Source organism: Ailuropoda melanoleuca, chromosome 5 (genome assembly GCF_002007445.2).
Source record: "Ailuropoda melanoleuca isolate Jingjing chromosome 5, ASM200744v2, whole genome shotgun sequence".
NCBI lineage: Eukaryota > Metazoa > Chordata > Mammalia > Carnivora > Ursidae > Ailuropoda > Ailuropoda melanoleuca.
This window is the reverse complement of record NC_048222.1, coordinates 110,023,376-110,048,148: the sequence shown is the minus strand read 5'-3', so window position 1 is coordinate 110,048,148 and position 24,773 is coordinate 110,023,376. Positions and strand designations below refer to the sequence as shown.

The 24,773-nt window shown below is 36.5% G+C and overlaps 2 protein-coding genes across 5 annotated transcripts in view; one reads left to right on the top strand and one right to left on the bottom strand.

Annotated features, from left to right (window-relative positions):
- The window catches only part of ABCE1 (ATP binding cassette subfamily E member 1), a 30,244-nt gene extending 20,879 nt beyond the window's left edge, over positions 1–9,365 (top strand). For both annotated transcript variants that reach the window (XM_002916235.4, XM_034661562.1), the window contains exons 11-18: positions 843–1,064; positions 2,089–2,148; positions 2,250–2,308; positions 3,776–3,886; positions 3,966–4,108; positions 4,233–4,355; positions 5,752–5,863; positions 7,662–9,365. In XM_002916235.4, the coding sequence (XP_002916281.1) occupies positions 843–1,064; positions 2,089–2,148; positions 2,250–2,308; positions 3,776–3,886; positions 3,966–4,108; positions 4,233–4,355; positions 5,752–5,863; positions 7,662–7,709 (878 nt within the window). In that variant the 3' untranslated portion in view covers positions 7,710–9,365. The remainder of the gene's footprint in view (positions 1–842; positions 1,065–2,088; positions 2,149–2,249; positions 2,309–3,775; positions 3,887–3,965; positions 4,109–4,232; positions 4,356–5,751; positions 5,864–7,661) is intronic.
- Positions 9,366–13,409: 4,044 nt separating this feature from the next.
- The window catches only part of OTUD4 (OTU deubiquitinase 4), a 43,636-nt gene continuing 32,272 nt past the window's right edge, over positions 13,410–24,773 (bottom strand). For 2 of the 3 annotated variants that reach the window (XM_011221020.3, XM_002916242.4), the window contains exons 15-21: positions 24,481–24,604; positions 24,122–24,177; positions 23,553–23,630; positions 22,176–22,314; positions 21,167–21,427; positions 20,120–20,160; positions 13,410–18,461 (exon numbers count right to left, since the gene is read on the bottom strand). In XM_011221020.3, coding sequence (XP_011219322.2) covers positions 17,253–18,461; positions 20,120–20,160; positions 21,167–21,427; positions 22,176–22,314; positions 23,553–23,630; positions 24,122–24,177; positions 24,481–24,604 — 1,908 coding nt within the window. In that variant the 3' untranslated portion in view covers positions 13,410–17,252. The remainder of the gene's footprint in view (positions 18,462–20,119; positions 20,161–21,166; positions 21,428–22,175; positions 22,315–23,552; positions 23,631–24,121; positions 24,178–24,480; positions 24,605–24,773) is intronic. The other variant, XM_011221022.3, reaches the window with a different exon arrangement.

Genomic DNA, 24,773 nt, shown 5'->3' with positions numbered 1-24,773 from the left:
CCCAATATGGCTCTCAGTTCCGGAGATGAATAATATCCTTAGGCTTTCTTTCAAGACCTTACAGGCTTGAGCTACTATCTTTCTCTTATTATCTTAAATATAGGAAACACTGAAAACAGATCTTTTTATTTTTCCCAAATAACCCACTTTTTCATTTCTGTGTCTGCCATTGTGGATTTTAACAGTTTTAGTATTGAGGGATTCTCATGTACAATATGTTTTCTTTTAGTTACTAAAATCTGTTTAGATAATGGTGTTTATTTTTGTACAGCGAAGCCAAAAAAATGTTAAATGAAGTCCGTTCATTACTATAAATGTATTACAAACCTGCAAAACTAATCTGAAAAAATGTAGTATATATTATAACTTCAGTTTGTGGTAGCTAGATCTCATGTGAAAATGCATACTCATAATTATTTATTTAAAAAATTATTCCCCAAACTATATCATTTTATGTCAATCTGTGAAAATATTCCATTTTTACCTACCTGTCATTTTTTTCAGAAAAATTGCAAGCTTTGATTTAAAAATACAGCAGAAATGGCACCGTATTCTTTTGCATAGAACTTGATGGAAAAATTAATCTTATAAAAATCACATCGTAATGAAAAGATACGCTTTGTATAATACATATAGGCGCATACATACGCATAGGTCATTTCAACTTGCATAGATACATGTTGTCACTGCATGTTACCACAAATCCACAGATACTAGAAATCTATGCTTAGATTGCTCCCAAGAGAGCCTAGGGTTTTGCTTTTATATGATCATTTCTTGCTGTGGAGAAAAATAGTCTTTAATTGATCTTTACTAATCTGTTGCCAATGACTTTCCAACAGGCATAAACATTTTTTTGGATGGCTACGTTCCAACAGAAAACTTGAGATTCAGGGATGCATCACTTGTTTTTAAAGTGGCTGAGACAGCAAATGAAGAAGAAGTTAAAAAGATGTGTATGTATAAATATCCTGGAATGAAGAAAAAGATGGGAGAGTTTGAGCTAGCAATTGTAGCTGGAGAGTTTACAGATTCTGAAATCATGGTGATGTTGGGGGAAAATGGTAAGTTTGCCTTGTTTCCTTTATTTGATGGTCTGTTCTGTTTATCCAGTAACTTAGTTTTATCTACTCCATGAAAAACTTTGACTCAGTTATAAGTCTGGGAGCTAGGCTGAATCCATACATTTCTCAGTGTAGTTCATGTTTTCTGACGTTGTATGACTTAATCTCACTGTCATTCAGTCAAGTTTGTATTTTTTGTATTTTGTTTCATAACCTGTAGTGAAAATAAGATTTTTTTCCAAGCTAGTTTTTCTGTGTATATATTAATAGGACATTTATTCATATTAGAAACAGATGAGGAAGGAAAGGATAAAATAGGTAAAGGTAATTCAGAAACAGTCTAGTTTAAAATTTTTTCTTGCATTTATCCAGTTGAGCTCTCATTTTAAATTCAGGCTAGTCTATCTTTGTAAATAGTTGCATCACCTGAATTTTCAATATTAGATTGCTGGCATAAATAGAGCTGTGAGTTGAAATTGAGTACCAAATGTCTGGTATTGCTTTCAAGATTTAAAAAAGAAAAGAAAAGAAAAGATTTGAATTGTATACATACAGCTTACAAATCTGTAGAAATTCCCTAGGAGGATTTTCCAATGTGTCAGTCGTTACCTAATGGAGGAATTTTGAACTGGGTTGCATTTGACTTAAGTATTTCATATAAATGGATTTATAAGGATGGTGGTATCAATCGTAATACTGTACTACTTAACAATAAATTGTATTGGTATTTTAGCTAAATAAGTCTTTTAAAAACTAACCCAAGACTTTGTCTTTTCTAGATCTCTTTATTCAAATTGTTATTAATAAGATTTATTAGTCTATATTCCTCCCATTTAGTTTCCAAATGATACTTCAGAGGTGAATCATGAAAGTTTTAAGTATTTTTCTGTATAACCTTCAGAATTCAGTAGTGTCAGTGTATATCTTTAAAACTATTTTCTCACTAAAACCCAGGAGTGTACATGGTGATTTACTATAAATGTGAACCATCTTTCAAGTCTTCTGTTGTGTGTTGTTTTGGCAGGTACTGGTAAAACAACATTTATCAGAATGCTCGCTGGAAGACTTAAGCCTGATGAAGGAGGTACTGTTGTATATTGTTGACTGTTTTTACTCTGTCACACGTAGGAAACTTTGAAGATCTGGGTAATTTTCAGTGTCTTCTTTATTTGCATTATTTTGCAGGAGAAGTGCCGGTTCTAAATGTCAGTTACAAGCCACAGAAAATCAGTCCAAAATCAACTGTGAGTTATTATTCTGTTATTTGGTTATTAAAGGAAAGTTTATACACACATATGCCTATAGCTTTAATCTTTCACTGTATCAGAATTCTTCTAATTATTTTCTCTAGAGTTTTACTAGAAGTGGCTAAGGAAGAGTATTAAGACATCAGTCCTTGATTCATTTCCATTGTTAGGACGTACTTTTAAGATCTGTTTGACATCTTTTTCCAAAATAAAAATGTAATGTGGGGGCACCTGGCTGGCTCAGTCAGTGGAACGTGTTACTCTTTATCTTGAGGTCATGAGTTCAAGCCTCATGTTGGGTGTAGAACTTACTTTAAAAAAAAAAAAAAAAAAAAAACACAATTTGATGTGTTTTGTGCTGCATATAACATCAGCAAGAAAGTAAAAGGCCACCTACAAGATGGGAGAATACTTTTGCAAATTATTTATCTAATAATAAGGTATTTATATCCAGAATATATAAAGAACTATTACAACTCAGTTTTTAAAATGAGCAAAGGATTTGAATAGACATTTTTTTCAAAGAAAATGTACAAATGGTCAAATAAGCATGTGTAAAGGTGCCCAGCACCATTAGTCATTAGGGAAATGCAGATAAAACTACAGTGAGATACGCACACCCAGTAGGATGACTTAAAAAACAGTAACAAGTATTGGTGAGGATGTGGAAAAATTGGAACCTCATGCATTGCGGATGGGAATGTAAAATGGTAAGAACCACTTTAAAAAAAAAATTTGACAGTTCCTCATATGATTAACATAGAGTTACATATGAACCAGCATTTCCACTCCTAGATACATACCCAGGAGAAATGAAGACTTGTCTCAACACAAAAATTTGCACACAAATGCATTATTCATAATAGCCAGAAAGGAAAACCAGCTCAGTGTCCATCAGCTGATAAATGGATAAACACAGTGTGGCATATCCATGAAATTGAAACTATAATATTTGTACTCAGTACCACTTTGTTAGGCCTATTTGAGATAGCTTAGCTTACAATAAAAATGTTATTGTTGATCCTTTGTATGATCTTAGCTTTTAAGTTCTCAGACTCAGTCAGCCCTCTCCTGAAATAACAAGCACAAGACACAATCTTTAAGAGTCATCCCTATCATGTTACGCATTTTGTGTTAACTTTCTGATTGCCAGGGGGTACTTGATACCCATGCTGACCTTGAAATTAACTCCTGTTGTCAAATGGTATCTTTGTTGAAAGTCATCATTTATTACTTCCAGATTTTAAGATGCTTTTTTTTTTTTACTTGTTGGACATGATGGGTTTTTAACTTAAAAATTTCAGAACATGCTATAGATGCTGAAAAAGCAATAAAAATACTATCATATCTCTGGGTGGCAAATTGATACACTTCTTTTGCTCTGCAGCTTAACTTTGCCAAGATTGGTAATTAGAAGAGTTCTGTACTGAAATAAAGTCTCGATAATTTTTTCACTAAAAATAGGGAAGTGTCCGACAGTTGCTACATGAAAAGATAAGAGACGCTTACACTCATCCACAATTTGTGACTGATGTGATGAAGCCTCTGCAGATTGAAAACATCATCGATCAGGAAGTACACACTCTGATTTTTATTTTGTTATTTTAAACTTTGGGTGTCTCTACATAGTTTGCTAAACTTCTTCTCCAAATAGGTGCAGACATTATCTGGTGGTGAACTGCAGCGAGTGGCTTTAGCTCTTTGTTTGGGCAAGCCTGCTGATGTCTATTTAATTGATGAACCATCTGCGTATTTGGATTCTGAGCAGAGATTGATGGCAGCTCGAGTTGTCAAACGGTAATGTCCTGCCAGTGAGAGTATTAGTTTTAATTACATGCACCGGCATACAGTGGTGCTTAATACAGTATTCGAATAGTTGATAATAGAAAACTGGAAACATTTTCAAAATCATGTATTTTAGTTTCATACTCCATGCTAAGAAGACAGCCTTTGTTGTGGAACATGACTTCATTATGGCCACCTATCTAGCAGATCGAGTCATCGTTTTTGATGGCATTCCATCTAAGAACACAGTCGCAAACAGGTAAAACTATTTTCTGGAACATTCAAGCCTAATTATAAGTTCTGACAATTAGAAAGTTATTAACCAAAATTTTCCGTTAAGCTTATAAACATTAATCATACCATTTTAATTTTTAAAGAGGTAGCCAGAAATTCTAGGAATGATTGTGTGACTCGCAGGATTATTCATGTTGAATACTGGATGGGACTGGAAAGACTAGTGTTCAGACTATAGAATTCCTAACCCAGGGAATAGGCATGCAGAGCTCTGGGCCGCTCACCTTTTCTTGCAAGTTAACTTTTGTTTGCTTTATTATTTGGATTTTCAAAACAGATTAGGATTTTGATTGCCTGAAAACCATTGATGTTGTATACAGCGGATAAAGAAAACAATATGCACATAGTTTACATGATTTGTCCAACTTACACTGCTAGTGGTAATGCTCACAGTAGAACCCAAATATCTGGTATTGATCTACAGCAGAAATGAAAGATTTTGCCGTTTCCCCTTTTTTCCTCTGATTTTCCTTTATTGAGAGCACTTGTAATATAGAGAAGCCTAACATTCAAATCCGTTTAATGAGAAATTTCTTATACTTTTTAGTGCTAATACCTTATGTTAGGTTGAAACATACGGAATTAATGGTATGCCACCATCTTTTTCCTGTAAAAATAGCAATTTTGTGTGATTCCAACATGTTTTCTGATACTAGAGAGGGAGGAATGGAGTTACTATTTGAATAATTCATCCAAAAAATGAAAGTACTTACAGCTTCTTCCCAAAATTCCTTTGTTTTCATTTTAAATTTGTTTACCAATTAAGAACGTATTTGAGAGGGAAATTTCATAGACTATATAAAGCTTACTGAATTCAAACAATCTTTTGTATTTACAAAAATGTTTAAAATGTTCCACAAGTGTGATGCAGTTTAATATGCTTTAAGAATTAATTTGGGTAAAAAAGATGAATAAAGCATAGAAATTGAAAAAGGAATAATGAGTACAATCCATTGTGCTGTACATATTCCCTCCAGTGCCAAATTTCTAATGTTAATGTTACCTCTTCTGTTAAATTCTCTTCTCCCCTTAAAATGTCAGATTGGAAACTCTGTAATCTCCTAATTAACCTTTTGTTTTTCTGAAGTATTTTTTAAATGTTTCTTTTTCCAGATCGGAAACATAGATTAAACTGGGTTTGTTTGGCACAAAAATATTATAGTCAAAACAAACTAAACGGTCCAAGCAAAGACCCTTCTGAACATAGAATTTGTAATATGCTGTGATTATACTATTATCTAGATAACTTATGATTGGGGAACTAGAGAGAACCGTGTTGCTTAATACTCTTCATCCCAAAATGTAGTTAAATTTGTGGAATAAATTTTAATCACAATTGACAGATCTTATTTTTCCTCTAGTCCTCAGACCCTTTTGGCTGGCATGAATAAATTTTTGTCTCAGCTTGAAATCACATTCAGAAGAGATCCAAACAACTATAGGCCAAGAATAAACAAACTCAATTCAATTAAGGTAGGGAAAAAAAATTCTTAAGTTGTGGATAATTTCTCGTAATAACTGAAAGGCATATTTCAAATTGGAAGACTGTTTCATGAAAAAATTTATGTCATTTTGTTAATTCTAAGATTTGTATTTTTCACGTGAATATCTGAGGGCATCCTTCAGTCTGGTAGGCAGTAATTATGATGTTGCTGTTGCTGTGCAGCCTCAGACCCGGTCATGCTGTCTCAGAATTGTACCCACTGTTGTACTGCCTGTGTTGAGTTTAATTGCCATTTTAAATATCTTCAGAAAGATTACCCTAATTCACTGTTGAAACAGAAGTTTTTACAAATACCTGGGTGGCTCAGTCGGTTAGGCATCTGCCTTCAGCTCATGTCATGGCCCTGGTTGGGGTCAAGTCCCATGTTAGGCTCCCTGCTCTGCAAGGATTCTGCTTCTCCCTCTGCCCCTTCCCCCACTCATTCTCTCAGTCTCTCTGTCTCTCTCAGATAAATAAAATCTTTTAAAAAAAACAAAACAAAATAAATACCGTGACCAGTTTCTCTCATCTCTTTTTCTTCTAGTGCATACACAACAGCCAACACCTGATTAAAATATTTTAAGAATCCAGACACGCTCCTTCCAGGAGCATAAAATTCTACACAATGGAAAAACATTTTGTCAGTGTAACTGGCAGTGTTTTCCTTTCTTTGTGGTACATAAAATTATTTATCATGCCCCCTGCAATTGATGTAAGCGTGGAACAGGTTTTTTGAAAAGCAGTAATTTCTTGGTCACTTAGGGAAAAAAAGTGAATGAACTCTAAAAAACCATTTCTGTGTTTTTGTCTACTGCAGTGCCTACGTAGAATGCTGCTTATATTTCATGGCTCTCTAGCCCTTGTCCTTAATACTAACATTTACTAGATTTTATCATTTTCATATTTGTACTCTAGCTTTGCTACTAAACTATGACCTCTTAGAAAAGAGAGACCACCAGGTCACTATATACATCATGTACTCTCAAGTGCCTGACACAGTGTATTGATGTCTTTAGACTTTGCTGTGTATTTTGTTTATAAATTATTTTACTCTCTGGCCAAGATAATGAAATTACAAGTTCTGACTTAAAATTGAAAAGTTTTTGTTTTAAAAATCATATTAGGTAGAAAAGAGGAACTGAATTCTACAACACTTATGCATTGCTTGATTTTCCTAAGAATTTCTTCTGAAGTGTTAACAAATGTTGTATTTGTCATTTTCTTAGTAGAGACCCGTGGTTCTGGCCCCAGATATACCCAGTCATCATTTCTCTGTGCCCACTTATCGTAGTCATCATATCTCAATCCTAAGAAGGAAGCACCTAGGCAGATAGATAGATGGGTCATTACTGGCCAGTCTATAAACAGTACTGGGAAAAAATACTTGAATATGCATTTTGTGTAATAGGCAGTTCTCATACTGACAGCGTTAACCTTTTGGACTAGGGTTTTAAAGTCAAAATGATGAAAATGGAATTTAATAGTTTCACTGAAAATAGTATTTTATATAATAAAATTTTACATATGTAAATAAGGCATTTTATATAAAGGGGCTGTGCTTGAGGTGGACCAAGGGAAGTTTACTGATGGTAGGGGGTAGGGATGAGTAACGGAGGTACTAATCTTGCCTTTGCTTTAGGGGACCCAGGAATATCCAGATGCAGTGAGGGCAGAGGAGGCTGTATAGATGCGGTTGTAAACACTGCTAACCGATACTGTGAGTGAAAATCGACCCCTACGTATAGGAGAATGGTGTTGATTTTGTTGTTTCTCTGCTTTCTTTTTCAGGATGTAGAACAAAAGAAGAGTGGAAACTACTTTTTCTTGGATGACTAAGCTGCATCAGAATATTGAAAAGCCATTTCTTAAAAGAAACATTTATTGGGATTTTTGTCATATAAAACTTTAATCAGGTTTTATGCCCCACATACTCTGGAGCTTGAAGTATAATTTAATTTACTTAATGTAACATCAAAAGCCAGTTGTGTTGTAAATTATAGTCTGAACACAGAAAATGCACTTTTTTGTTCTTAATAAGGCCCTTTTTGTGTATACCATCCTAAAATGAAGACATTTCAAGCTACACAAATTACCTCCAAGTTTTCATGATGTATGGGAAGATTTTCAGTAGGTGTTATCATATTCATGTACCAAATGCTGACCAGTGTTAACGCCTTTTAAAAATCTTGAAAAAGCTTTCCGTATTTAGAGTTTGCCAAATATTCCTCTATAATGAAACTGCCCATATTTTAAAAGCCGGTCGAAGACTCCATTAATGAAATTTAATAAATAAACATCAGGATTATATTTGTTACTTGTTTTCGGTCTTTGCACTATGTTTTCAGTGTGTTTAGACTTTCAAAGGAAGAGATCTACTACAAAACACCATTGTTGGAAAATGGCCATGTTCCCAAGCATTGTTTACAGTGTTTTTGGTGCTTTTGAATATCTTTGAGTATCAGAAATCATTTCATTACCCTTCCCCCCCATCCACCAGAAGAAACCCTAACTTTATGAATTTATTCAGTTTTAGTATTCCATAAGATTCTATATTCTGTAATTCACAAAGTAATGTCATTCTTTACGCAACTATATAATCACTGATCAAAATTTAGGAAAAGCATTTTAAAGAATATTGGCTTCCTTTAAAACTATAGGCTCAAAATCTTTATAGAGTTGATGTCTAAGCATCTGTGTAATTTTAAACTTCCACAGATTTCTAATGGGCAGTCAAGGACGTGAGCCACTTTCCTAAAGGCAATATTAATGCAAACAAATCCCCAGATAGCAATGTAAAGTACCTCTTGGTACCAAGTATATTCACCTCCATGCTTGGATGTAGAGGACATGATCAGACTTATTTGACTTTGGGGTGGGGGGGGTGCAGTTTTGGATACTATGTAGCAAGAGCTCTAGAAACTTACCCACATCTTTTGAGTTCCTGAGTCTGAACAGTGGGATGTAGTGTGACACCACTTTCAATTATACTTTTAATGCACTGAACTGGAACTAACTTATACTACAAGTGAGGAAAAGAGTTTGCTAAATAAATTAATGGGGCAAGCAAAATAGAACTGGAAATTATTGAAGACTGTTAGAGCTCCTTGAAACAATAGAAGTGTTAATATGCAGACAGTGAATAGAAAATATGGTTTAACTGGTCCCCGTTAGGACTTTTAAAAAATTAATTTAGGAGTAATCCATAAATACATTTGTTGTGAAAAATTCAAACCTACTGAAATATATGTAATAAAATGTTACGATCTCTCCTCACATTACCCTCCCAAAGGTTACCAGTGTTTGCATTTAATAATATATATCCTTTTATGGGTTTTTTTCTGTGCACTTACCTAAGTGTGAATATGTAAAGGGTTTGTTTTGTACATAAATGGGATTATACTAAAATAAGTAGTGCCTATTTTTAGGGATAGGTTAAATTTGTGAATGATGATTTCAAGTATATTGAATAAAATAAGACAAAAGCTGTTTTTACTTACTGATTCGTATTCTGTCCTAAAGAAAACCCTTGTGATGAGAGCACAGCTCTTTCTACTTACTGCTAATGACAGAATATGTATTAGTTATATTGTTCATGTAAATGAATTTTTAAAATACAGATTTAGTTAAATTTTTATATAGCAATAAGAAAGGTTTTACAGTTGCTAACATAAGAAAAACGTTTTTCTATAAAAATCAGTAATACCAACTCAAATACACCGACAGTGCAGATGTTAGCTATTACATTTAGAAAGAATGTTCAATATGTCCTAATTGGGAAATCTCCCTAAATAGTGCAACACAATACACCATTTATATGAAAATATACAAAATACTAAAATACCAAAAGGATACTCAATAAGTCTTTGGGGAATAACAACTTGGTTAAAGAACAGGTAAGAAAATGAAATACACATAATAGCCATTACCTTTTGAATTTTGTATGCTGTATGTATCTACAACTGTTCAGAGATCATTTAAGTTTTTAAATCTTCAATAAAGAGAATATTATGTTCAACCAGTGTACAGCAATATTAGCATAATTTTAGACCATGGCATCTTCAAGCCCAGTCCTGTATCTCTTGCTTGCGTATTTTGGCATTTGGCATGTAGTTTGCCTTCTATGTTGGCATAAACCTATTGTGCCAGAGAGAAAGTAGGAAGACTGGATAAACTACTGTTTGTTCTAGAATTTCATTGGTATCCATTAACATTGAGATACACTGATGTCAAGCTCTCAACCCAGTGTCTGGCATATTATGCGCACTCAGTGGTGTAGAAGAGAAACTGCTCTTCTGGGTTGGAGAGTCAGGGCTAAGTGAAAGCGGTAGCTCCCAGAAAAAGTAGCACCTGTAACACATGATAAATCTGCAATGTAAGGCAAAATAAACGTCAGGTCCGAGGCAGAAATCAGCATGGGCATGGAGATGAGTGAGGGAAAAGGATGGATATAGGCACGTGTGGATTTTCAGTGCCTTCAAGATAGAAATTCGAGTTTTTTACGTGTTCATTGTAGGGATCGAAGAGAGCAAAAGCCACTTAGAGAAGCAGCTAGAATTACTAAGGTAGCAGTTACTCAGAAGCTTGTGATTTTTATTGTTGTCTTAGTGTTTTTTTTTTAAAGATCTGACAGCACAAGCAGGGGAGCGGCAGGCAGAGGGAGAGCCCTATGTAGGGCTCTACCCCAGGACTCCGGGATCGTGACCTGGACTGAAGACAGATGCTTAACCAACTGAGCCACTCAAGTGCCCCTGTTGTCTTAGTATTTTGAACCACCCACTAACCCAGATTTTTTCTTTGTAATTTGGTCTGTGAATTGATGTGAGGTTGTATCTCTGAAAATTCTGAGGTTTAGTGTCCCAAACACTCCCCCTTTTCCTTCCCACCCAACCTTGTACTCACCAGCACCTCCCTCCTTCCAGTTTGACGGGTAGCATGTGCCCAGCCCCAGATGGCAGGTCATGAATGCACTAAGCCAATCGTGACAGTCCTCCCTCAGTATTCTAGCCATATTGACCCAGTTCTAGCTAGTAAGTTCAAAGTACAAGTCTCTTAGAGTGTTTCTGGAAGCCCTCTTGATTTCCTAATAAAAGGAGATACATACCTGGTACTGCTTCTTAAGGATTTGTTGTGTCCATAAGGTGACACAGGGAAACGCCCAGAAAGCTATAAGGTTGCTAGTCTTCAAATTAGAACTGCTTAATTGCAACTGCCACTTCCCTCCAGATTTCTTACTAGAGGGAAATACATTTAGGCTACCGTAAGTCAAACAGGTCTGTCTCTCCAAAAGCTCTATATTTGTTTCTGCCACGTGACCCAAGTGTTATTACCAACAGCTGGGAACCACTTCTCATTGTAGCTTGTAAACAAATATGGTAACATGCTCAGTGTTTGGGATATTTAGGTATAGGGAATTTTTACTGATTGCCCTTTTTACTGGGATGCTCCTGGCTTTAATGCAAATGTGTTTGTTCCATCTCCCAACCTTGCATGTGCTCCAGTCTCTCCCAGACCTACACAGTTCTCAGCTAATCAGATTGTCAACCATGTCCATCCATCCCTTCTCATGGGCTGCAGTCTTAGTGCCACTTCAAGTCTGTACCTCTGGTTTCTGGTCTCCGTTTTTGGCCCTAACCTGTGAATATCTCATATAATTACATACACCTTATGAAATTATGAAGGACTTAAATGCTTTTACTGACTTCTAATTTAGAAAAGAATTCATAGGAAATATTCAACAAGTTACATAATAATATGTACATCCCTAGGTAGGTACAAAGCATTATTTTGTTTTCTACTGCTTAGTCCAAAGCCAGTTTTCACTTAAAAAAATTAGCTTACTACACAGAACTTTCGCTGACAGTTAAGTAAAATATTAAAAGGGCTAGAAGGCCATGAGAATCACATTGTTCATCTGTATTTACATTTTTGATCTAGATTTTTCTAAATGTGAAAAATATAATCACAGGAATAGTATGTATGTAAAAAGGATGGACTTTGAAGCTCCAATTTCTAATGAACTCAGATCAATCTTAAAAATTCTAACATGATGTTTATAACTAATGTCTGTAACTTCACTATTCTGATGAGTGCATTATTCACTTTTAGAAGAACTTTGTAAATTTAGGGTTTACGAAAGGAAGCTGTTTAAGTTCCTTCTTTTGTAGTCTACATTCTCATACTATTCCCTAGATAAACATAAATACTCAAAGTGGAAAGCAAGCCCTTGTAACTATAGAAAACTTGAAGAGAAACTGTATAGAACACTTCTGGTCACTTGGTTTCACCTTATTTTATCCTATCCACTTCAAGTGACCAATTTTGAAAGGGCTCCACCCAACACCAAGAGACAACCTTCTTGTTTCCTCATACTCCAGCTTCCCTATTGACTCACAGCTAACAGCAAAGCGCTTCTCGTTTCTCCCTCTCCCTCCATTCCAAGGTTCTGTGATACCTCATTCACCCGCTTGGGCAATCCCCAAAAACCGGGTTCCATGTCTAACCAACTTACTTTCCCGGCTTGCTGCCCCTGTTCCCAGCTCACCTCTCCACCAAACACTTGTACTGAAAAGGCAGGCTTGCTTTCAGGCTCTCCTTCCTGGGAAAGCCATTCTTAAGACAAAGTCCATATAATAAGTAGATTAAACAAGAATTAAGAAACTTGGGTTTTTGAAAAAGTGTTTGTGTCCCTACTACCTCAGTTTTCAAGTAAAACTTCTGAATGATTTGTCTTTCTTCATTAGACAAGTGATAGAGGTACACCTCCTCAGCAATACTGTGGGTCTAAGGGAATCAAAGAATTTTCTTGGTTTCCCAGTGCATATAAATGTTTAGACTATAAAGTGCAATAATAGCATTATGTCTAAAGACAATGTACACAACCTTAAAAATATTTTATTGCTAAAAGATGCTCACCATCATCTGACCATCAGATGATCACAGTTCACCACGACAAACGCAATGAAAAAGATTGAAATATTGCACGAATTACCAAAATGTTAACAGGGTGAGCAAATGTTGAAAAAATGGGACCAACAGACTTGCTCAATGCAGGGTTGTCACAAACCTTCTATTTGTAAAAACAGTACCTGCGAAGCACAATAAAGCAAAGCACAGTAAAACAAGGTATGCCTGTATTGAATGTGAACTTTTAAAAAAGTCGTTTCATCTGTAAATTATTCTTAGTCTACACATCCCATTTCATTTAATGAATGCTGGAAAAAATGGGAGAGCGCGCTAGTTCTAAAACCACTCAGAGCTAGGTCAAACTCCAAATTCTATCACTTATTAGGTGCATGACCGTACTCAAACTACTTGGCCTATCTCAGTTTTACATATATGAAGTAGGGAAAATAACAGTATCTACCCCAGAGATTATAAATCCCACATGGTTTTTAGTTGCACATATTAGAATTATCTTCTGACTGGATAGAAACCATGGAAATCATCTCTTATTTTCAGATGCTTACTAAAACTCCTCTTCAGATTTATATGCTATATTACTTGGTTAACCCTGAAACCAAAGAATCACAAGCAGAATCAAGAGACAAAATTTAATATATGCACACAGTTTTATATATAATGCAGCATCACACCATGTAGGGCATTTACTCTTATTTTATACATTCAGATATGTTTGAAACACTTCTTAAGGCTACAAAACAGAACATAGAAAAATAAACAGGAATATATTCAACACTTACAAAAAGTGATATGATAAAGAATATAAAGTACTATTTTCCTTTCAACACTTCAAAAGATATGTATATACTTTTTTTACAAGTAACATCACAAATGATCACATCTTCACATGCTTTTAAGTATTATTTGTACTCAGTGTAAGGCTATTATCATTTTCAAACATAAATTTTCTTCTAGCTCTGTAACAATGCAATTTTTAATCCATTCAAGTAAATTCAACCCCAAAGTTGCTGTTTCCCAGCAGTAAGACATGCACCCACCCCTCTTCTAAGATTTTCTAAAACTTATATTTCAGGGGGGAAAGAAATTCCCAGTTAGTGGGAAATCCCAATTAGTGGGAAAGTAAATGGCTGATACTAGTAGCAAAACCTTACTTCTTTGAAATTGACATACTGGAACTGAGCCATTACTAAGATTTTAAACAAAAACACAATAGCATTTAGACATTAAATAGGAAGCAAATTACAGTAAACAGAAATCGTGTAGCCAAATATGCATTCTCTTCAGCTACACTAAAATGGACCTTGCTTAGTACCCATAAGTGAAAGACTAAGGTTACCTCATCTAAAACCAAAGGTAAAATAAATGAGGCATAAATAAATATTGCTAGTTTCTAGGATGGCTGAATGTTTTCTAAACCAGAAATGGTTAGAAAGGAACTTTATTGCACCAAGTCAATCATAAGCAAGTTTGCAGTTCACAGGCATTTTAATTCAACCTTGAATCACAAAGGAAACACACTGCAAGAATATACACAGTTTGCATCAAATAAGCTATTATCAACATTGTGGTTTGGGAAGACCTACTCCTGACAGGTCAAGACAGGGTGTGAGCTTAGGTCAGCCATGAAAATGAACATATGGGTTACCAGGAAACAAGACGACAACGACTACACAGATGCTAGCATCCTACTGCCAGTGAGTACGTGGAACAAGAGCTGAGGGCGTAACAGAGGAAACCGGACTCAAGAGAAATACATACGATACTAAAAGCAAAGGGACAGGAATCAAGTTCGGCAAAAGCAACTAACAAAAAAGAACAGGTGAGCTTTGGTCGTTCTAAACATCTGTTCTTCAAAATGTGTATAATCATAATACAGTGAAGTTGCATAATTTCTAACTCAAAATACAAGTGATTCTCACTTCCAAGCTTCTGTTTTTCTCTTATATAGAAACATTGTATCTCATGTCAACATACCTTATGACTCAGTTAAAATGAAGGAGAACAAAAGCTTGCTTGGCCCTAGTTTGACCTCAGCATAAGGCAAAATCCCCTGCACTAATAATACATTTAAAACAAAACTAAAGGAAAAAAGTAAAACTGACCTTCATGCAAAGACTAATAATTTTAAAACTAATGATCAAAAGTCAGAGTTCTTCTATTCCAGAGGTCACTGCGTAGAGTACAATCTGATAAAGCCTCTCTTTCAGCACTGTTTCCATCCTGTCCTGGAGGTGAGATACGGAAACAGGAAGCAAGTTGGTATTTTCCTGCAGGAACTAGAGAGCATTCCACTACTCAACTGAGGTAAGACGGAGTGACAGTGAAGAAATGAACAGTATTCTTTCCTATCCACATTTTAGACATTTCCAGAAGAAATGGAGATCAAATCTCAGTCAATAAAACAAAAAGACACTGGAAATAATTTCTTTTGGACTCCTGAGATCAAACTTCTATTGAACTTTTAAATCTGGTCATTATCTCTAAATGTGTTTTCATAAAAATTATCAGGTAAGCTAATGTGAACATAAAAAAGGCATTAGCTGAAAGTGGAGGGACCCTATAATCTTCTCATTCCATTAACAACTGCTGATGTTAACTAAGAAAAAAAATGGCTTCGGCAGTACCTTCCCCAATTGTTCTAGATTAGAAGGTGACAAAAAGAAACTTCTTCCAACAAGTTCTCCCAAGAAATTTTCTTTTCTACACAACCATCCATCTTTACAAATTTTTACCTAGCACCATCATAATAAAATGTTATCTTTCAAAGTGCTCTCTAAAATCTTATGTTACAAAACATCTAAATGCTACTGACTACTCAAATCAGCAGTTACACAGACATCAGGTAATTAAAACAACACAGAGGTAAATAACCATTATTACAGTACAGTGGAGATTCAACTGAGCCTAACTGGCATCCAAACATTCCTGTGGGTAATCAGAGAACCCAGAAAACTCATCTGCTTCAGTTTGTCAAATTCAAGTGAATTGTATTTGCCTTTAAAAGTAATTTGCCTTTAAAAAACAAAATCTACTTTTGGCTAGGTATATTACACATGGCATGCAAAGAGAAATTACATTATTTGCATAGCACTCAAACTTCCTGATCAAAAGAGAACATAAAAAAAAAGGGTAGATTTTCACATTGGTATGTACAAATAAGAACCATAAGCTACACTTATTTTTACAGAGTAACACAGATGCATGAATACTATGTTGATTCAGAGTTAAATCTCCAACTGAGAATAGAGTGCAACATGCAAAGGGAATTTCTGTAAATACTGCGAAGACTGAAAAGAAGCAGGATCAGAAGAGCTAGGTTACCGATAGGGTAAACAAGCCATAAAACGCAAAGCAACCTGTTTCTAGCAGCATCCTCTAGAAAAGAACTAGAAATCACAATCATCCTTTTTTTGTAAAATAGTTCCAGGCGAGTGACAAGTTGAACATGCAAATGTAAAGTGATACATATAACCAATGGTGCAAAGAGAAAAACAAAACTACAGTAACTCCATAGAAACCTGTCAAGCTAAAAATTTTTAACATTTCTTCTCACAAAATATTTAAATCTGTCAGTGCATTAGTGTTAAAGTGGCATTAAAAAACTTCTGCAGTTTTAACAGATGCAGATTATTTTCAAAATGCATAGCATCTACATTTCTTTCAAGTAGGCACCATGATATTTACACCAGTGCTAGGAATTCTTGGTGGAAACAGCCATTTCATTAGATTTCCTATTATTTCTTAAACATCTGTCTTGTATGCGATCTCAAGTTCAACAAATACTCACCAAAATTCAAAAATATACCCTATGAATATTAAAAGAACTATATACAACATTTCTAAGACACAGGTTAATAGGCTGCCTTATGTGTAATATTAAAGAGAAGACATTATTCAAGTTTGACAGATATTGAGATGAAAGGCCTTTGGGTTGGAAGCATTTGAAAAGACAACAGTGTTTTAGGCTAAGAATTATTTGAGCCCAGTTTATGACTAAGGCATTGCATAATAAAATATACATTTCTATTTGGTGCAATGTTATGTTTTGGAATCTATAGTGTGTCAAATGGTATTTTTCTTGTCACTTTAGTAAACACTATAAAGCACACATTTCCAACATTTGAAATTAAACTTACATAAGGAAAAAAACCAAACACTAAATCTACGTTTTATATTAAGCTGTTTATAAAAAATACTTTAACAAACTTATTTTCTCCTTTTTATGGGGGCAGTTACCTGATACACAGATTCTGAACAAAGGAAAATGGCAATGCCAGGAATTCACCTGCCCCTTGAACACATATCCAAAATCTCTTGTCCAGGATGGGGGTGAGGGCCAAAGGGGAGGGGAGGAGATAGTTCCAATTTGGGTTTTTATTTTAATGTATTTTCTTAAAGCCTTCAGAAACATTCCACCTAAGAAGAGGTTTCTGCTCTAAAATACCACAGCAACAACCGTCAAGTGTTTTGCCCCCGATGGCCATCTCCCATCCCCGATCTCCTCCTATCCCCGCGATAAGGCCGTCCTCGGGCATTTCGATGGTACTGATAACCTTCATCTCGGCTTCTGCTTGGCTGCCCTTTCCAGGACTCCTCGCCCCTCGCATGCTGATATCCTCCTCTACCAGAAGAGCCCCAATCACTTTTGTACTTCCTGCCTCCGTAAGTCTGATTATAAAACTGCTTGGATCGACCGCTTCTCAGAATGTTAGACACTTCGTTTTCATCTTCTGAACTCTCTTCTTTTGGTCTCTGCACTCTACTATCCACAGAGTTGGCCCCACTGACCACATCAGCAGCAGTCTTAGGATCTTTCACTTTTTCTGATTTTTCTTTCAGACTTGGAATGGTCCTTTTAGGCTCAAGTTCAACAGACACAGTTTCTCTCTCTCTGTTGAGAATCTGAGTGGGAAGACGGGCCTTTTCCTCTACTACAGGAGGGATGGAAGCCAACGCCAGATCCGCCTTAGGTGTCTGGGACGACTGCTCCGCCCGGCCTTCATGCTTACTCACACTTGCTTCAGGGAGCAAATCTGCGCCTTCACCTCTGGCCTCCTGAAACTCATCTACTGTGGAAACTGAACCACATTCTTTAGACAGATCCAGATTTTCCAGGGGCAGATCCAATTCTTTCTCATCAGAGGGCAGAACAATATTCTGCCGCATTACTGGATTTTCTATAAATCCCTGGAAAGGGTACCCATACCAAACATGAGGAAAGAAAGGTGGTGCAATGGGAACTGGGCCTAAGAATGGATTCGGTCCAAAGGACGGCTGCGGGAACATATTCTTGCCACTTAGTGATTCTTCATATTCGGCATGAAGCAGCTGCCCAGAGTTTTCAGATTCAAGATCAGCTTGGTAAGACAACTGTCCATGACTTTCAGACACCTGAGATGGAGGAATAACCAGAGGTGAAGAAAACGTTGGCGGTCCAATCTCCGCCTGTGGCATCTGACCATTAACACTGGCCTCAGTCTGCATAGGAAAGTGTGCATCAGTACACGTACAATCACTTTCGTTCTGAGCAGAAGGAGCTTCCGGGAACCAAGGATTTGGAGGATACACGGGGACAGAGACCTTTGGGTACATCCTGCAGGCTGCCAGGTAGGCCTGGTGCAGAGGGTACAGGTAAGAATGTGGGGCCCACATAGGACAACTATATGCCTAAAAGAGACAAAAACAGTTACATTAACAAAAGGGGGGGTTTAAGAGCGAGTGCTTCAAGTTTTTCATGCCTGCAAAGACTGTATCATCACTGTGATATGAAAAGACTGTATCATCACTGTGATATGAAAAGAAATTACAAAATTAAGTCACTGCCGTAAGATTCTATTCTTTATTCCTAACCTGAAACCAACCCAAGGTTCTAGTATTGAGGTGATAGGAGACAATATGATGAACTCACCCACAGATTATCATGATCATTAATTCCATCCTTTGGCTGTAACTGCATGGAAAAAATTGGGGTGGTACAGATCGCAGAAACAACCACCATCAAGCACCTGAGCCTCCAGCTTTGAATATCTCAATCACTGGCCCTCTGGCTTCACCTGCACTCGTGTTCTGGCTCTACCACTAACTCACTGTGTGAGCCCATGCCAACTAGTTAATTGGTCTGGACCTTTCTGTTCTGCCAGAAAAACGCTGGTAGAGAAGTAGATGACCCCCAATGTTAGGACCCGACAGGTTCAGGAGCCCTGAGAGCATTCCAGCTTCAAAGATTTAAGTTAGACCTCCAGTCGGAGAAGGGAAATACTGAAAATAAAGCAAATCTTTCCCCCTGCAAAGGGCCAGCTAAACTCCAAACATAAAAATTTACCAGTTAATTGGCAAATTAGCCAATTAGCTGAAGCCAACGTTAAGTAGTTAAATATAAAACTAGACAATAATACTGTAGACGATAAAATTAACTGAGTCTCCTTTTATGAAACGACCAGTAGGCTACAGTAGGGCACTTCATTTCTTATGTCAATGGTCTAAAACCCACAGAAATTAATCTAGGGGCGCCTGGGTGGCACAGCGGTTGGGCGTCTGCCTTCGGCTCAGGGCGTGATCCCGCGTTATGGGTTCGAGCCCCACGTCAGGCTCCTCTGTTGTGAGCCTGCTTCTTCCTCTCCTACTCCCCCTGCTTGTGTTCCCTCTCTCGCTGGCTGTCTCTATCCTGTCAAATAAATAAATAAATAAATCTTTAAAAAAAATAAAAAATAAAAAAAATAAAACCCACAGAAATTAATCCAAAACAGAGATAATACAGCACTGACAAGGACATAGAGTCCTCCAGCGTCTCTATGACAAGCTATTTCTAGGCTGACCACTTCCCAAAGGATACCTCCGCTCTGCTAGTGAACACATCACGTTCCATAGGAGAACTTTCACAAGTTCTTTCCTTTGATCCTTTCAACAAATGAGGCGAATGGAAGATTATCCACATAACACAAACAAAAAAGCTAGACTAAGATACATTAAATGACTTGCCCAGGGATATACAGCTAAAAAGTGATGGAACAGAATTTCAAACCCAGATCTTTCACTGAATTCCTCAATGAGAGCATTTTCACTAGGCTGCCCAGGGCACAAGGACTATTTCCTGAATATAGTCACACGGTTAAAACATTGCCAGTTAAAAGGAAAAGCAAGCAAATACTGTAGCCTCAAACCACCACTTAAAACAAGCTATACACTATTGAAAATTCTTGTTTTTAAATGTGATTTAGTAAACCTTAGGTTATTTACTGACAAGATAGAGTTAAGATTATTTAAATACTGACAATTTAACATACTACTGACTTAAAAATAACTTTAAAATGATAAAATATAAATACCTTTACACCAAGATTAAAGAAGAATCGAAGAATGTTCTTATCTAAAAATAAATAACATAATAATCACTCACTAAAATTATACATTCAAAAAGGTTCCCCCTGCCCCACTCTCCTCAAACAATATATAGCTCTAAAGACATCTGCCTACTGAAATTGTTTTCTCTAGCCTGATATAAAACATAGATAAAAACTGTAATATAACCCAAACCAAGCTCTGTTACTATAGGGTAATTCCAGGTTCAGTATGCTTTGTCTATGCTAACACTTAAGTCCAAAAATGGTTTAAACTGAGATTTTTATCTGATTAAAATTAATTTTGTGTGAAGGAAACTCAGGTGTTCATCATATTTCTTTTTTAACTCTGTGGGGTTTTAAAAATTATGAAATAAAAATGTTGGGGGATATGGATAAAATCAACATAAACCTAACTCATTAATAACATAAGATTAGTAGGTATTCATTTGACATTAACCAGTTATCCATAGACTCAAACATCAAACCACTAACAAAATAAGCCACAAAGATCCAGGTAAAGAGCATACAGTCAACTGAATGACTCTTCTATTTTTCTACAGATAGGAAATTTCACAAACTAAAATTCCTTTTTTAAAAAAAAAAAAGGCAAATTTAAAAGAAATTCTTAAAAAACATTGTTATATTCATTCTTTCATGAATGAAATATCAGCAGTAATTTCAAAACCCAATCCAGTGATGAGAAAACTCAGTAATGTTTAAGTTACCTAGTTAGTGACATTAAGATTTCATTCAAAATCATTTTAGGCTGTTTTTGAAAAGAAAAAAAAAAAATGACACAGGGGAGAGACAGTTAAACATACAAAAACCATATTCCATTCAAACACAAGCTGAAACAATAAAGTAAATGACTGAGAGCCAAATCTCTTCTCTCCTTCTCCAAGTCAGTCCTTCCGCTTCCTGAGTAATATTAAAACCGCTGACCTCCAGTCCCATTTCCCACTGAACCCCTATCAGTAACCCCTATCAGTACTTGATAAATAAAATCAAGTGCAACTTAGAGAAGGATCTCACCTTTAGGCAGGTCCTCCCCAGTGTGACACAGTGAATAAGGTGGTGCAATGGCTCGATCTCCCTTTTCATTACAAGGAAACCCAGGATAGAGCGGGTCTTGGTAAAGGCTCAATGTCTGAGGCAAAGGCATCAAGGGCTGGTTAACTGCCTGTATTGACACAGGAACTGGAGAGGGTGTTAAATGAGCTTGAGACACAGCAGAATCAGGTCCAGTGGTCAGAGTCTGTGTCACTGACAAAACAGGAATTTGAGCAGGGACACCTGCAAGAGAGGGAAAGGAATCACAAAGTATAAAAAGGTGAAAATATTTCTCCCTACAAATGTAAAGTTACATTAAGCTAAAAGGAAAAAAAAAATGCTGGGCAAGTGACACAGCTGATAAAACAGTATACAAGAAATCTAAAGAAGCACCTTTTACATCAACTAAGAAGCCTCCTAGACACATAGGAGGAAATGAGCCCAGGAAACAGCTTTGAGTCAATGTCTTCTAATGGTACCTCTTACAAACATGAGCAAGACACAGAGCCAGGCAAAAGGTTCAATGGCTGGGGCAGGGAGAGTATACAGAGCTGGCTGATGGGAAATGCAAACTGTGGTGTCAGTGCTGAGCGACAAAAGCAACCAGTGGAGACTATCAGCTCGAACACCTTGCTCCTGAGATTTTGAGGGCATATCTTACACGAATACCAAATTAAATGGCCCTCCCACACTGGAAGCAGAGCAAAGCAGAGGATCACAAAAAGCTCTGTGAGGCTCCACACAGCTAACCCTGCTCCGAGTTTAAGCTATCAAGAATCTGAACTCTCTAGGGTGCCTGGCAGGCTCAGTCTCAGTCAGTAGAGCGTGCGATTCTTGATCTTGGGGATGGGAGTTCAAGCCCCACGCTGGGTATAATGGTTACTCAAAAAAGTAAAATAAAACATTAAATAATAATAATAATAAAGAACCTGAAGTCGCGGACTTGGAAGGCTTTTGTTGGTTGGTTCAAGGAATTTTTTAATCATCTCACCTGTTGGTCCAAAAGTTGTAGGCTCACTTGGCCAGGCTGGCACAGTGGCTGGTAAAGAAGGCACCGCAGGAGTCAGATGTACCTCTGGAGAGACCAGAAGGGGAGCTGGATGTGACAAAGACACGTGTTCCGCTGGCTTCTTCAAGAGAGGGGGGTGGAAACAGAAAGAGTTCATTTTGCTTAACACTAATTTTAACAACAAATGTACCCTCGGCTGCCTTTTACATAACTACAGTTTCTGTATAAATGGTCTTTCTGATCTTACAAATGGAAGAAAACACAGCTAAAAATTCCACACAAACACATTTGATCCTAACCAGGAATTGCCTACCAGAAGTCACAGAAGACACTGGAAGAGTTATACACAAACTCTAAAGCAATCTGAACATTATGCTTTTAAAGAAAGAACACAAAAATCACTGAAATCATTTTGAAATTCGTGAGTTGTTTTTTTTTTTAAAGATTTTATTTATTTGACAGACAGACAGCCAGTTAGAGAGGGAACACAAGCAGGGGGAGTGGGAGAGGAAGAAGCAGGCTCCCAGTGGAGGAGCCTGATGTGGGGCTCAATCCCAGAACTCTGGGATCATGCCCTGAGCCAAAGGCAGACACTTAACGACTGTGCCACCCAGGCGCCCCTCGTGAGTTATTTTGAATTGCTCCTCACACAAAGATGTACCCTAAACCGTATGCTCTCCAACTGACACGAAGGATGTCAACTGAAAGGCAAGGAAGACAAAGAACTTTATCCTGTATTAGACTGAGAACCAAAACGTCTCACAGAACTCAAGTTTCCTTCTTCATTACCTTTATAAATTGGTGGTACTGCTTTCTAAGTATCTATTTTTCTAATCTCTTCAATCATTACACTCCCTTTCTTCTACGAAATAATTGTTAAAGATTCAGACAACTCTTTTTAATGTTTTGAAATAAAGTAGAAATTTGTAATTTCCCTTCAAAAATCTAATTTTCAAGCCAACCCAACCCACCACAAAGATAACACAAGAAGCAAATATAAACTTATTCAAGATCAATTCAGAAGTATGGCTTCTATGTCCAAAAAATGGTGTTATAAAAATTACATTCCACAGAGGCACCTGGCTGGCTCAGTCAGTAGAGCGTGCAGCTCTTGATGTAAGGGTTCTGAGTATGAGCCCCACGTTGTGTTTAGGATTACTTAAAAACAGCAACAACGAAAAAAATCCACAAAAACTAAAAAACACTGTAGACTAAATAAGCAACAAAAAATTACAGATCACAAATGCACTCAAATTATGATGCTAAAGTCTTCCCATTTTCTGTTTTTAGATGATCATTTAAAGACATAAGAAACCCAGAGAATGAAGAGTTTGATGTCAAATGCAATGATGTGCTTACTTGCTCTGCAGGTGGGCACTCTAATTTCTTTGACTTTGATGGTGACGAAACTCTCGCACATTTATCATCACTAATATTCTTTGGAAGCAAAAAAACCAAAAAATGAAACTTTATATTTCAAAGACCCACATTCTAGAATAATCATGGCTGCCTGTACAATTCACCCTTCCTGCACCTGACTCAACCCTCTCATGACTAAGTATTTTTTCAATTATATCTGGTCTTCGACAGGTAACTTGGCCTGCACATCTTGATCCTATCAAACTACCAGGCAGTTTTTACTGGGGATGTGGTTTCAAAAATCTTTAAAAATACCAACGTACTATAGAATAATGGAAAGTAAAAGCTACTTTCCACTGATTCACATAGGTCATCATGAAGAAACAGGTTATAATTTGTGAGTGAATTCTCCGCAAGCACTCTTTTCCCACTTTTTTCTCTGCTTCTCTACTTTCATAACACTTAGTTATGAAATGATGAAATCACCTCCAGCTTCATCTTCTACTTCTTCCTGCTATTTTATCATGTTTGGGGGGGGGGAAGATGTAATTATTATTTAAAACATTTACCTCCAATGTGCTTGGCTCAGGTTTTTTATCCAAATGAATATGTCCATGAACAGAGTCTGTAACAGATCAAGATTTAAAAAAAAGACAGTATCAGCCACTTGACAGGTCTGAGGATAGAACAACAAAATAATGAAGACAGACAAAGCCAAAAGTACTATTTGAATTTTGTTTAGTCAATGAAAAAAGCAGTTTTTGGAATAACATTTAACATGCTTTAGCCCGAGTCAATGTTTCTCTGCAACAGTGAGATATGTGACTGTTATACTACTTAATGATTTAGAAAGAGTTCTTTCCCAACCTATGACTTCAAACTAGACACAATGCTCTAGCATCTGCTTTCATATGATGAAATAACATACCTTTATCTTTCCGTTCTTCGGTATCCATTCTCCGCCTGCTTCCTTTTCTGTCACTTACATGTGATGATTTTCTCTGGACACATGGGTTGCTACTCTGAGAAGCTGACTGATTGACTGATGAGCTCTTAAAATGAAAAACCAAACACTTTGTTTTAAAGATTTACCCACAAATGTATGAACAAAAGTCTTCTAATTCATCTTACTTTTCATATATCTGATTAAAAATCTCAAAATTCATAATCCAATGTCTTTATACTTCCAAAACTACAAAAAATAGGACATAGGGTTCCTGT